Consider the following 12792-nt stretch of genomic DNA (forward strand, 5'->3'; position numbering starts at 1 on the left):
GCATTCTAAGGTAGTTTATGGTCAATGTGCGTCGAGTAGAGACCGTGGCTGCATTGCAGCAACACGGTAAACGTGGTTTCGTTGAACTCTTTATGAATTTAATTTTGAGTGTCAGTAATTTTCTCGTATGTCCGATCTGCGCGCAGTTTCGCAGATAAATGAGCTTGCAAGATAGCCTCTTCTCCGAGGACGTGGAGCACGACGTGACTCTATTTTCAAGGGACAAGAAACGGAAAAGGTAGGAGAGCCAAACGATCACATTTCCTGATGCAACGACGCGCCTTTAAAGGTTAGATCACTACGGTCTTTTTACAATGTGTCTTCAAACATTCTTCACTTTCAATTTCTACGAACGTCTATGATACTACATCGTAAAGCTTTCTCCGAGAAATCATCGGTATTAAATCTTTTAAAAATGTATCTCAACAATGTAAAAGTAGTTGACGTTTGTCAATCATGCAAGAAAATGAGATAATATACGCTTATAAATAAAATCGATTTGATAGCCCGCAATTTTTATTGGCGATTTAGCTTAGAATGTTAGCAGAGACGCGTTATGTTAAATTTATTTGTATCCTTGACATACAATTCGCGATTCGAAGGCAATTAGAATTAACTTTATAACCTAAATGATTTAGGATACCATAGAACTGTTGAAAAGTGTTCAATGTGTTTGTTATTGATGTGTCTTATGGCCTCGGTGTAGTATATTTATAAATATCTTGCACTAAAGATAAATAGTTGATATCGTCGTCTTCCAGACAATATCGGTCTGTATTACTGTGATGATTAAAATATTCGGAAATTAAGGTATACATATACATAGGCTACTTTGACGCTTTATATTTTTAATCATTGAGGATCTTAAATGAGAAACCATGTTAATGTTGAACAATTAAACATGACTTTTAAGTGGAAGAAAAATATAAATTTCATGCTAAATACAAATTTGAACGCTGATTAATTCATTTGCGCTTTTAAGACAATCTAAATATGTATTTTAACTATAAACCAATATTTCTTGTTTGCATTGAAGATCTCCATATCTAGCATTTACATCATTTACACTCCTGAACAAGAAGATAGCACAATGTGTAAATTCGTAAAACTGTATTCGATAATGAAGAAAGATGGGAAAATAATAAACATTCTTTTGAATGTAAACTTACAATATAAAATACTCTCGGAATATGAATACGTTTTTCCTACTCGTAAAATTAAAAAACTACAAGAATTCAATGAGTCAAACTGATAACACATACTACGAAAAAATAAAGAGTTGCTTATATTTGCTGAAAATAATACAATGTAAGTATTTTGAGGAGCCCCCTTTCTGTAAACCGTTCTTGCAAACTCTCCCCAATAATTTTCAATTCAGAAGATCTTACTGTCCGTTGCAGAACGCCGATTTTTTTGATCAACAAAATATTTTATAATTATCTGTTGAACGACAGTACTATCTTATTGAAATATACAATTTTTATCAATAATTGTTACTGCATGTGTTTGTATCTTCAGTTCAATATACTTTTAACTATACATGCAACTTTACACAAAGACAATTTTCGTTTTTCTATGATAACCAATACCCGCCCATACCATGATGCTTCCTTAGCATCTTAGTAGCATCGGCTACTTGAAACTTTTTCTTCTGTCCACACATCGTGGCAATAATATTTCCATCTATCAGGGCCATGTGAAATTCTATTGTGCTATCTTTTTGTTCGCCCGAAGAAGTACAATGTTTACGTCCAAGGATTACTAACATCGACTCAAAAAGCTTATTTTACAATATGTACATAAGAAAGTTACAAAATGTGTTATCTTTTCGTCTGTGAGTGTAACATTTTGATACTTCAATTATTGATAATATAAAATCGAAATTCTTTCGTAAACTATAAATATGTGTAACTTATGTGATTAACTTGATATAATTAAGTAGTGTAAAAAAATGAAACGAGATCGCAATCAATTGTCGCGTGATAAAAATATTCATATATTTTCTTGTTTATAACTAATAGATTGTTCTATTCCATCCTCAGATTGTTCCATTACATTAGACCGTTTTTTCTTTTCTCACAATCCCCGCGAATTTCAAACGTTTACGCGTTTTATTTTTCGCTGTACATTTATATTTTTAGCAAACTACATAGTGTTTTGAGAAACATAAAAGAACTGTGACGCATTGGCAGGTTGCCTGAAGAAAATAAGAATGCGTTTCATAGATGTCAATAGTTCTAATTAACATTTCTGTTTTTAATTAACATCATATGGTTCCTTGCATTTGATTTAAAATATTGTAGTAAGATGGGAATACATAATACGTTCTTAAGTTGCGGTTATTGGTTAACTAGCCCTCCATAGATGGCGGAAGTTGCGTACGTCGTTAGATAACAAAAGAAAATTTATACGAAACATAAATTTTAATGGAACGTATTATCTCCATCAACGACAACGAAAATAATGTACCACGCGGTTACACAAGATTAACTGTCGCTACAAACATATATGTATTATATAAGAATACCGTAATATGTACAGTTCTTTGATTATTCAATATGCAGTTCCAATATTTCATGGACCGTTCGTATTTAAACATATTCTATCCTTAAAACTTTTAAAATAAAATTTGTAGATATTTTATCGATAAAAAATGTTTAATGTCATAATTACTTTGCTTGAGAAATAAGATAATAAAAAGGAAAAGAAAGAAAAGAAAAGAAGGCCCCGATCGTCCGCCATATTGAATAATTGTTTAAGTTTAGACGACAAATAGGAAAATTTATTTCTTTTGGCGGAAATTTTGCTATAATTAAAGAAAAAGAACGCAAAGTACTCGGAAGATTAACTAACTCCATACAATTTTCAATATCTCCAAAGATAATAAATATTAGAAGCCAATAACGACGATGTAAGCATCAAAAATATCATACGTGTGTTAACCCAAAAAATCCTCACCTCTTTCACTTACGTCATTTGCCACTTAAACTCGTTAATTATTGAAATCACGCGTCAGGGGGACAGATGGTCGATTTTGAATGGCACGAATAATTGTTAATCTATGGAGTGCAACCGGTCTCTCGTCGTATGTCGCTCACGTATACGCATGATTACGTGAACCACGCAACACTTACGAGTCGCACGGGACTCTGTTTCTTCTTTGTAGTTCAAGGCTCGTCGATTTAGTCGTCTCTGAAACGTAATTAACATAGATCTTACTCTTGGAACGACGATTCATCAACCGGATCAGACGATAGTGTGGAACGGTTGTTTTGTTCGGTCTGTTGCAGTCGATTTCTTTTTCTTCTCGGCTTTCATATCTGGCTATAAGAGAAAGAGAAGCGCAGAGAACCCCGATTTATCACGCTACATGGTTCGTTCCACCTGAACGGTTGGCATGTAATTTAACTATCGTGAAACGACGTTAAGGTGGGAATTTTATCTTATTTTCCAGCATCCATATTAGTCTAGATAGTTTTATTTATCTACTGAGACTTAAAATGCCCTCCACTAGATCTTGAGAGTTCATTTCCTATTTCCTACTTTTTGTGTATTGCCTGCGCCTGTTCTAATGCTCTCAATGCTTTCTAAAAACATCCGGTTACGACGTTACACATAATAAATTCCGTCTTTATCCGACCGTTTTATTCCGGTTGAACGTAATAGCCGGTTTCCATGAAATCTGATTATGTATGTGAAATGTAACGCGGTTGTAACGGCGGTGATGTCGGCGCATAGTGGAGAATTTGTATCGGAAAGTTGGCCAAAAGTCGATTTCAGAAATTTTGTTTCGCTTGCAAAATTTTCATTCCCGAAAAGAATCGGATACATTACGAATAACTTATTAACGACCTTCTTCTTTGTACGTACGGCATTAAAGTACTTCGAAAGTTTACAGTGGAGTCATTCGATTGCTCTACGAAATAGCATAAAGGTAAATTTGGAGAGCCTTAAGCAAATAGTATTAAATCAGAAGAATTATTCAGAGGAAGCATTTAGGCATGAAATATCTTATATAAAATCAGAGTTTAAATATAGATAGTTATGTAAGTTGCAAGGAGAAAATTTTTGAAATAAATAATGAAAGCTGGATTCAAGAAATTGTTTCTACATGTTCCATAATTTTAATATCACAACACATAATCAGTGTTTAATTAAAAATCAAACAGTATAGATGAAGTTAATCAATGTGGCTTCTATATGAGAAAATATTTTTAAAATAATATTTTCTTACTAAAAAGTTGTACTACATCTTTGCCCAACTTTTTCATGCAAATACCCGCATTATGTGTCTGTGGAATGGCCGAAATGATACATGATTATTCGGACCAAGGATGGCTCTAATTTTAAGAAAATCAAAGAAGGAGAAAGTGAAATGTTATGTAAAAGTTAGTCTGCCTGTGTTCATCTGACAGGATACGGGCAAAGTGGCCCGAGGCAAGGCGGTTACGTTCACCCGTCCTCAGTCCAGTCTCACTTTCAGCCGTGATCGTAACGCGTTCTTTTCACTTTTGCAGGGTACTCGTCTTTCCACCTGTAAACAACTATCGAAGATATATTATACACCAGCTGGTACAGAACCGCTTTGCCGATCTGCATACATTCTCGATCGGCCAGGGTTCTGTCAGACGGACAGTCGTGTGTTACAAAAGTGACGTGATAAGGTATCGAAGTGCCTATTGTTATAATACACGTATTATATATATAGATAGTGACATTGCTTCGTTAAGTGGCCGTTGCTATCCCCACCAATTCGATCTTGCTTCGTGAAGTGAGCCTTTGATGTTGCGTACAGTCTATCACGAAAGTCTTCGTTCATCATCACCATCAAGTTCGAAGTATTCTAATCAAGATGTTAGATCCTACAATATTTTTGGTATCCAATTTTGTATTAATTGCAGTTAAATGTATATTTAAATAAATATCACAGCTCCTTACGTCTTTATTTGAAAAAGAAAAAACTGAAAAAATATAAAATATATAAATGTATATACGTATGTCTATACGTTATAGCTCTCTATAGGTATCAGTTGTAGTTTACTATCTTTTTAACAGTAATGGAATTAAAGGTTTTGTAATTACTGGTATAACCGTTTTAAGATCTTCGTAATCTAAATATTTATGGTTTCTTAAATTCTTCAAGAAATACAGTAGTATACTGAGTATAATGAGAACTATTTTGTATTGATATGTAAGCATAACAAAGTTTATTTTTTATTTCCTTTGCGACTACAATCGTGTCTATAGACTTTTGCAACTGACTGTATATGATATAAACAAGCACGTACATGCCTCTCTCGATAACTGACTAGATACAATTCTGTGGTCATTTAGCAAAGTGCTATTACATTCAATCCTTTCAGTAATATATCACCTGAACAAATCACAAAGTGTAGAATTTCATTATTTCCTGTTGTGAATCATTTAATGATGCCCCTTCATCGATAACCTATCAATAAAAAAGACATTTTGATAACAATTATAGTTCAGCGATTTTTGTAATAATTGTGGATAAATATATAGTGCTTGTGTTAAATTGAGGAAAAAATTGTTACTATATTTTAATAGTATATTTTATGAATTGGATTCTATGTAAAATATGCATTAATTTTTAATAGATTTATTGTAAAGTTAGTAAAAGTATTAAATTATAAACTCTCAATGTATTTATATCACGGAATGCGCCTATTTCTTCGCATAAGATGTAATATCATTTTAACGTGATTAATTTAAAAACGACCATATTAATGCTCAATTCCTTCGAAAGTAGAACTCGTTCTAGATTGAATCGAATTTATGCGAAATTCACAGACGATTCTAATACTGTTACGAAATAAGTTTACAAGAATGAAATTCTTACGACGTAGCAGCAGTAAACGAAAGTGAAACTGACCGGCTCAAGGTCGCGTGACGTAGTACTCAGACGCGTCAGAGAACTATTTAACCGACTTAAAAAAGAAGTATTAAATTAATTATAAAATAACAAGGTTATAATATTTCATTTTTCAATATTCAAGGGACCCAAAATTGAATGGTGAACAGTGTACAACAAGTTGTGTAACGAAAGGTACTGGTACGTTGTTCGAGATGGGCGTTGAAGGTCAACGATCGCCCTCCGCATCTCCAGAACGCGTACGAATTCAAAGACAAGGTAATTAAAAACTTATATTGGAAACTTCATATCTGAGAAAAATAGTGTAAAGTTAATTAAATTTGTCATTCGAACTTTTAGTAAAATCAACGCCAACGGTTGAAATCTATAGGCCGCCAGCTGCTAGGAGGGCCAGAAATGAACTTCAAACAAATATGGACCAAGTTCAAATACAAGCAACTGCAGATTCATCTACTGCAAAGTAAGAAATTGTAAAAACACCTTCGTCTATTTTCTTTCCTATAATTCAAAGAATAAATTGTAAATATCTTTAACTGAATTTTATTAAGATCTTCTCGTCAGAGAAGGCCAGATCGCGCAGTTTATGTACCAAGACATCGTAGAAGTTTGGAAACAGAAGGGAGTCCTCAGCCAGTAAAAACTATTCGTGTGAATCGTTCAGTTAAGGACAATCCGTCCTCTGCTTCTCATGGGCAATCAAAATCAAGTTTAGATATCAAAGAAACAGATTCTAGTGTACAACAAAGTATAGAATGTGAACAAAAGGAATTAAATGCGTGTTTTGATGATAATCAAAGTAATAATGAATCTGAAATTAATATCTGTCTGCAAGAAGTTCCAAAGGACCCGAGTTCTTCTGTTATTCCAGAAGGACTTACGATGGAAACTAGTGATAAAATAACAACTAAGCAGTTAGATAATCTAAATGAAGATGTGCCAAATGATACAGACAGTACTACTGCTACTGCAACTAAATGTGAGACAACTGATACATTTCAGCCAGGAACTATTGAAGAACAAGAAATCTCTAGTAATTCTAGTGAAGATAACAATAACATAGACTCAGTTGAGACATGTATATATAGTGAAGTTAATGTTAATGAGGAAATAGACAGATCTGATAAATGTAATAACGATATTCTTGTAACTAATTCAAATGCAAATAACAAACAACATACGGAAATTTCAAATAAGGATGAGATAACAAACCAAAAGAACACGCAAATGATGCGTCGCAATATGGTATCAAACGTGCTGATTATCTCAGATAGTGTACAGAAAGAACCACAACAACCTATTAAGGAAGTTATTCCTGTTCCTACAGCACCAACAGAGAAGAAAGTAAAAAAGGTTGTGCGGCAGAAAAGTAAACCTGCACCTCCACCTTCTCCACCAATTAAAAAGATTAATAGGGATGAATGTGACTGGGACAGTTTATTCGACGATAATGGTGATTGTCTAGATCCAACTCTTATCGAGGAGGCAAGTATTTATGAATTTACCTTTCACCAACATAAAACGACAAAACTATGTACTTTCTTAATGTTAATCACTTTTAATTTCAGTTAACAGCGGCTGTTGGTAATGTTATGATAGAACAACCGAAAAGCAATTACAAACCGTACACTAAACACATCGAGGTATCTAGCGATGAATTTGCTCATGTTATTGAAATTTACAATTTCCCATCAGAATTTAAAACCAGCGATTTAGCAGCTGTTTTTAGTCCTTTTAAGAATGGTGGGTTTGAACTAAAGTGGGTAGATGACACGCATTGTCTTGGAGTCTTCAGTAGTCCTCTTGTTGGTAATTAGAAACGAGTCAAAATTACACCGACATTATCACTAACAAGTGCTCACCTGTTAAATCGGTTTTAGCTGCTGAAGTATTGGCTTCAGACCATCCATTTGTTAAAACACGACCCTTGAGCGAGGCTACAGCCTTGAGTAAAACAAAAGCAAAAAGGAGCGCGGAATTTTTACAGCCGTACAGAAGTCGTCCGAAAACTTGCACGGCATTAGCTAGACGACTGGTTACGGGTGCTTTAGGTGTAAAATTAGCTACTGCTAGGCAAGAACGCGAACATGAGAAAAATGTATTACGTGAGGCTAAAGGTAAGTATTATTTACACAAAACACTTCTCACAGTTTGAAGCTTAAAAAAGCTTTAAAAAAACAGAAATAAGTTGTTCTTTCTTTGTTTCTAGAAAAACGTAGATTAGCCAACAAACAGCGGGAAGATGCCTGGGAAGGCATTATACCTGAAAAGTAGCATTATTTGTTGGAAATGTAATGTTCATACATTGAGAATTATTTACATCATTATGTAAGTGTTTTACGGCATTTACATGAATTTGTGCCTTACTCATCTATTCTCATTTTTGACAAACTCATTTTTGTCGAACTGATTTGGCGATTGGTTTTGGGAACACGGGAAATTGCTTGCCAATAGATGAGTGTGGCATGACAAAACTATCAAGTAACGGATATACTTGCTTAGGACTGGTAAAATGAATTTTCCAGTGCTTGTTTATTTTCTACGTATTATGCATATCATAATATTCAGACCAGTTGAATGAGCGTGCCTGTTGTACTATTTTCTAATGGAAGGATATTAAGCATTTTAACTAAACTTCTAGATTTAGGCGATTTACAACCTTGACATATTAGGAAACTATATAAAAAAGAATACAGATGTAGAAGCGTTTTATGATATACATATACGGTTATTCTTACCTCGACAGTTGCCTCTTTGTTATAAATTTATATATACACGATAAACAATGCTGTGTTGTGCAATTGTAATACAAGACAATAAGTTAGAATGATAGAAACCGAGGATATCCTTTTACACAAGCACATGTGAGTGCACATACATCGATATGCTACAATGACATGTAATCACAGCGTGTCTTCACAGAGTTATGATTTTAGGGTAATGAATTTTACTGAAATATGAAGTGGCATTTTATTATTATATGCAATGTAAGATTATTGTAGTTACGAATTATGCCACTTATTATATTACATATACATATATAAATCTGTTACATGAATGTTAAAAATTTGACGCACAATCACAATATATCAACATGAATTACAGATTTACTAAGAGAAAAAAATGAATTTGACACAGATTGTATTTTTATATACAATTGTTACCAACAGAGAAATAAAGATATGTATTGCCAAATCCTAGTCAATGTATGCAAGGAATATGTTACCTATATTGTATATTATATTACAGAATTTTGTCAGAAATTGACAAGAGGATTAAAAGAAAAAGGGAATAAAAATATTTTATATATCATTCTTTTGTGTATATTTTCAATCCTGGTGTAACCTAGTTACATTTTAATCTAATGACAAATTCAGAAGTTAAAAATTTACAGCGATCAAACGATACTGGTATAAAGTAGTACGTTCGTTTAAAAATGGCAGTATTTTTTACTGTACATATGTACAGTGATAAAAAATATATGTATAATTGAAAAAGTTATACGACTCGTCAATGAGATGTATCGTTCGATCATCTATCTTTCTAGCAATATTGAAATATTATACATGTTTTCGACAAATACGAATTACTTGTTTTACCATTTTCCTCCTTTCTTTTTCTTTTTTTGTTGAACCTTACGTTGCTGTTGTCGTGGACCGGAACTTTCCACCGCTGGACTATATCGAGGGTTGGGAGAAGGTTTCGCATTTGTAGGCATCTTAGTAATATCACTGTAACGATAAGTGATAATAAAAGTTATCAATTGTATGTATTTTTTTAAATTAAATAATAAATATGTTTGTGAATTAATACGTACTACATATCACTAGCTACAGCTGCAGCACCTTGTGTGCCCTTCATCGCAGCATCTCGATTTCTCCTATCTCGTTTCTTCCTAAATCCACTACGTTCGTGTCTGGGTAACCATCGTTCAGGATCAGGTGGAACATTTGGATCATAGTTCTTAGGTAACTTTCCTTTGCGTTTACGTTTTTTCTTTTTCTTTTGTGTTATATCGACAGCGGGTTTACTATACAATAGAATTATAATTATTAATTTTATTGAGAATTTTGTTATCGAGATTACATTAAGAGAATAATACTTACCCAGGAGATGGTTCTATCTTCTTCTTGATCATTTTGGTACCAATTACCCAATTACTGTTCTCCAAAGCATCAACGTCGATCGTTTCAGAAAGGTCATGTAACGGTGGCAAACGTTTTGATAGCAATTGTGCTTTTTCTGGACAAAATTGCACATAAGCCACCACTAATTGCGCTAATGTCTTGGTATCGCAAGGCGCAGCATCTACCATTTCTTGTAAAATATCAGCTGCCATTTTAATGTCTCCTCCGCGTAGATAAAAATCAGCGGCTTGTCGCCATAATTCTCCTAAATTAGCAGTAGCTTCCTAAAATTGAATATTAAAGGTTATCCTAAATTGAGTTGAAAAAGAAAGAAATTAAATTAAATGCACCTACCTTATTTTTCTTGTAATAATTAACTGCATTTTTTAGAGCAGCTGACGCTTTTTCACGATTATTATTAGCCATATGAAGAGTTACGAGTGCACTGACTATGCCAGGTAATGATCTGTCTCTTTCACTCAGATTTTCAAGAATATCAATTGCCTCTTGTCTTTCATCCTGACTCAATAAGAGTTGCACACAAACCAGTTTCATTTGCAATTCTTTATCTCCAACTGCATACCGTATTAATAGCTTTGCTGCTTCCTTTGCTTTACCCTCTTTACCAAGTTGTACTGCCTTAACAAACATTGCATCCACAGCCAGTGCAGGATGATCCTTAGCTAGTTTATTGCAAAGTTGCTGACACTGGTCTGCCTGCAAGGACATAAGATATAGAATAATGATATGTGAACAATGATCAATAAAACAGTGTATACTAATTGAGTTTATACCTGATCAGTGTATAAAGCTAACAAGCACTGATTGTATGCAATGTTCCGTCTCTGTCTAGAAGTTAATTTATGTTCTAAGCTATCATGAGTAGCGCTTTTCATTCTTTTTTTACTATCAAATACGTTTTGATCTTTATTAAGGCACACAAGGTTATTGCTTGCAACTGCTACTAGAGCTATGTCATCTGGTTTCGCTTTCAAAGCAGAAATGTACAATGTTTGAGCTTCTTTCTCGCGACCCTGAAGCTGAAGACAATATCCAAGTTGAACTCTAATAATTCCTAATTCATCTTCTATTTCTTCTTCAGCAACTCCATCTTCCTCTAAATTTTCTTTACACTTTTTCTCAGCTGCTCTAAGCTTTTTCTCTGCCTCAATCAAGATGGCTTTATCACCTTTGCTACCTTGTGCAATTAAACCACAAGCTGTATTATATATTAATTCATATGTATCTTCGCGTAATGCAGGAACTTCTAAGTTCTGTTAAAAAAATATAAATTACAATAAACATAAATTAACATATACTTAAATAACATTAATTGTTAAGGACTTACAGAATCTTCAATTGCTAAATTTACAACCACTGCTGCAAGATTAGCTTCCCTTTCATCTTCATATTCATCGTGAGAATTCTTTATAATGTCTCTGTACACAGAGAAACATTCTTCATATTTTTCTAGCCTATACAGTATCTGAGCCTTCAGTTCCTTGAGTTTCAATGAAGGATTTGAAACATTTTCGACTACCTTCAAAGCGTCCTGCACTTGATTCAATCTATATAAACAATATGCTTTCTCGAAATCCAAATTGCTAAAAAATATTTATTTGTTATTAGAATTGTACGAAGTGAATATTAATTAAAAAAGAAAAGTTTTAACACTAATATATAATAATTGGATGACATACCCTGATAGTTTTGGATTCTTAGTAATAAGCTGGAGTGCATCATTGAATTTAGATAATTGAATATAGCAAATAACTTTACAATGAAAAGCTGCTTCTTCATTCTGGGAAATACCTAAAACTGAAAAATTTTCTATTTTTGAGAATATGTTGTTCTTCGTAAATGGGACACAGGTTATGTTGATAGAATTGAAAGCAATTTGTAAGATCACGAAAACTCACTTTTATTAGCAATTTTTATTGCCCGCTCGTATTCACCGTTTTGTCCTAATTTATTTAATTCTCCGTATAATACAGGAAAATTGTTTTCCTTTGTAGCCATGTTGCTCACTTTGCGGTCATGTCCAACGTGGAACTAATTTATGACTACCGAATACAGCATAATGTTCCAAGAACAATTTTAATAAAAGTTATTGCTTATGAAGTATAGTTTATGTACCTATTTGAAAGAATGAGACATTGTTTAAAATATTTGATAGTAATTAAACAGTGTATAGCAAACAAATTTAATTAAATTAAATTTATTTATTAATACTACTCAAATTCTTTCTTAAAGCATTCAAAAATTGAGTAATTACAATATTTAATTTCATTTGGAGTAATATAATAATACTTGTGTATAATCTAACTGAAGATAATACCACTTTGATATTAGTCTTAAAATTACATTAGAAACGTAATCAAAAAGCTTTATTTGTCGGAAGTGAGAAATGTAAGAACAAGGGAATAAAAAAGAATAAGTTAAATTTCCATGTTACTCAAATGCTTATTCATTTCATTAAAATTATATATATATATATATATATATACACACATGCGTTAGAATTATGTACAATTTACAATTTTTAGTTCAGCATATACATACATAGGATAGAACTAACACCATAAACGTAATATAAAATAGATTTTATGTCTTATAGAAATTTGTGTTGTTATCATGTTATATGTTCTACAATACCAGAGCTGGTAATACCTACTTTAAATGGTAATCAGAGTGTTTTTTACGCCCTCTGCGAATTATTGCGGCGAACAAAGGAATTATACACTTATTTATACTTCAATAAAATATCGATATTTA

At 32.9% G+C, this 12792-nt stretch overlaps 2 protein-coding genes across 9 annotated transcripts; one reads left to right on the top strand and one right to left on the bottom strand.

The window, feature by feature from the left end:
- LOC132912271 (R3H and coiled-coil domain-containing protein 1) lies at nucleotides 1-9202 on the top strand. Of its 8 annotated transcripts, none has more exons than XM_060969602.1 (9): nucleotides 7-238; nucleotides 3167-3429; nucleotides 4518-4664; nucleotides 6018-6151; nucleotides 6233-6353; nucleotides 6442-7375; nucleotides 7459-7699; nucleotides 7771-8007; nucleotides 8100-9202. In XM_060969602.1, exons 4-9 carry the CDS (start codon nucleotides 6088-6090, stop codon nucleotides 8162-8164), a joined length of 1662 nt encoding a protein of 553 aa, XP_060825585.1. In that variant the 5' UTR covers nucleotides 7-238; nucleotides 3167-3429; nucleotides 4518-4664; nucleotides 6018-6087; the 3' UTR covers nucleotides 8165-9202. The 8 variants fall into 8 exon arrangements, with proteins under 8 accessions (XP_060825584.1, XP_060825582.1, XP_060825585.1 ...); XM_060969603.1 differs by having other exon boundaries at nucleotides 3291-3429; XM_060969604.1 differs by having other exon boundaries at nucleotides 205-289; nucleotides 3291-3429.
- LOC132912270 (signal recognition particle subunit SRP72) lies at nucleotides 9189-12101 on the bottom strand. The gene is made up of 8 exons (XM_060969598.1): nucleotides 11937-12101; nucleotides 11718-11835; nucleotides 11366-11621; nucleotides 10812-11291; nucleotides 10372-10734; nucleotides 9997-10301; nucleotides 9708-9920; nucleotides 9189-9621 (listed from the first exon to the last, which is right to left on the bottom strand). The coding sequence occupies exons 1-8, from the start codon at nucleotides 12034-12036 to the stop codon at nucleotides 9486-9488; spliced, it is 1971 nt and encodes a 656-aa protein (XP_060825581.1). The 5' UTR covers nucleotides 12037-12101; the 3' UTR covers nucleotides 9189-9485.
- Between the last annotated feature and the right edge of the window lie 691 nt (nucleotides 12102-12792).

This window comes from Bombus pascuorum, chromosome 11 (genome assembly GCF_905332965.1).
Source record: "Bombus pascuorum chromosome 11, iyBomPasc1.1, whole genome shotgun sequence".
Lineage (NCBI taxonomy): Eukaryota > Metazoa > Arthropoda > Insecta > Hymenoptera > Apidae > Bombus > Bombus pascuorum.

What these genes read in the sequence shown, in the direction of transcription:
- LOC132912270 (XM_060969598.1), bottom strand. Translation starts at nt 12,036, where the DNA reads ATGGCTACAAAGGAAAACAATTTTCCTGTATTATACGGAGAATTAAAT. An exon ending in AATAAAAATTGCTAATAAAA is followed by an intron (nt 11,836 to 11,936) that starts GTGAGTTTTCGT and finishes AAAATTTTTCAG; the next exon opens with TTTTAGGTATTTCCCAGAAT. An exon ending in ATTATTACAAGAAAAATAAG is followed by an intron (nt 10,302 to 10,371) that starts GTAGGTGCATTT and finishes ATTCAATTTTAG; the next exon opens with GAAGCTACTGCTAATTTAGG.
- LOC132912271 (XM_060969599.1), top strand. Translation starts at nt 159, where the DNA reads ATGAGCTTGCAAGATAGCCTCTTCTCCGAGGACGTGGAGCACGACGTG. An exon ending in TACAAAAGTGACGTGATAAG is followed by an intron (nt 4,665 to 6,017) that starts GTATCGAAGTGC and finishes TCAATATTCAAG; the next exon opens with GGACCCAAAATTGAATGGTG. An exon ending in CTTCAGTAGTCCTCTTGTTG is followed by an intron (nt 7,700 to 7,770) that starts GTAATTAGAAAC and finishes AATCGGTTTTAG; the next exon opens with CTGCTGAAGTATTGGCTTCA.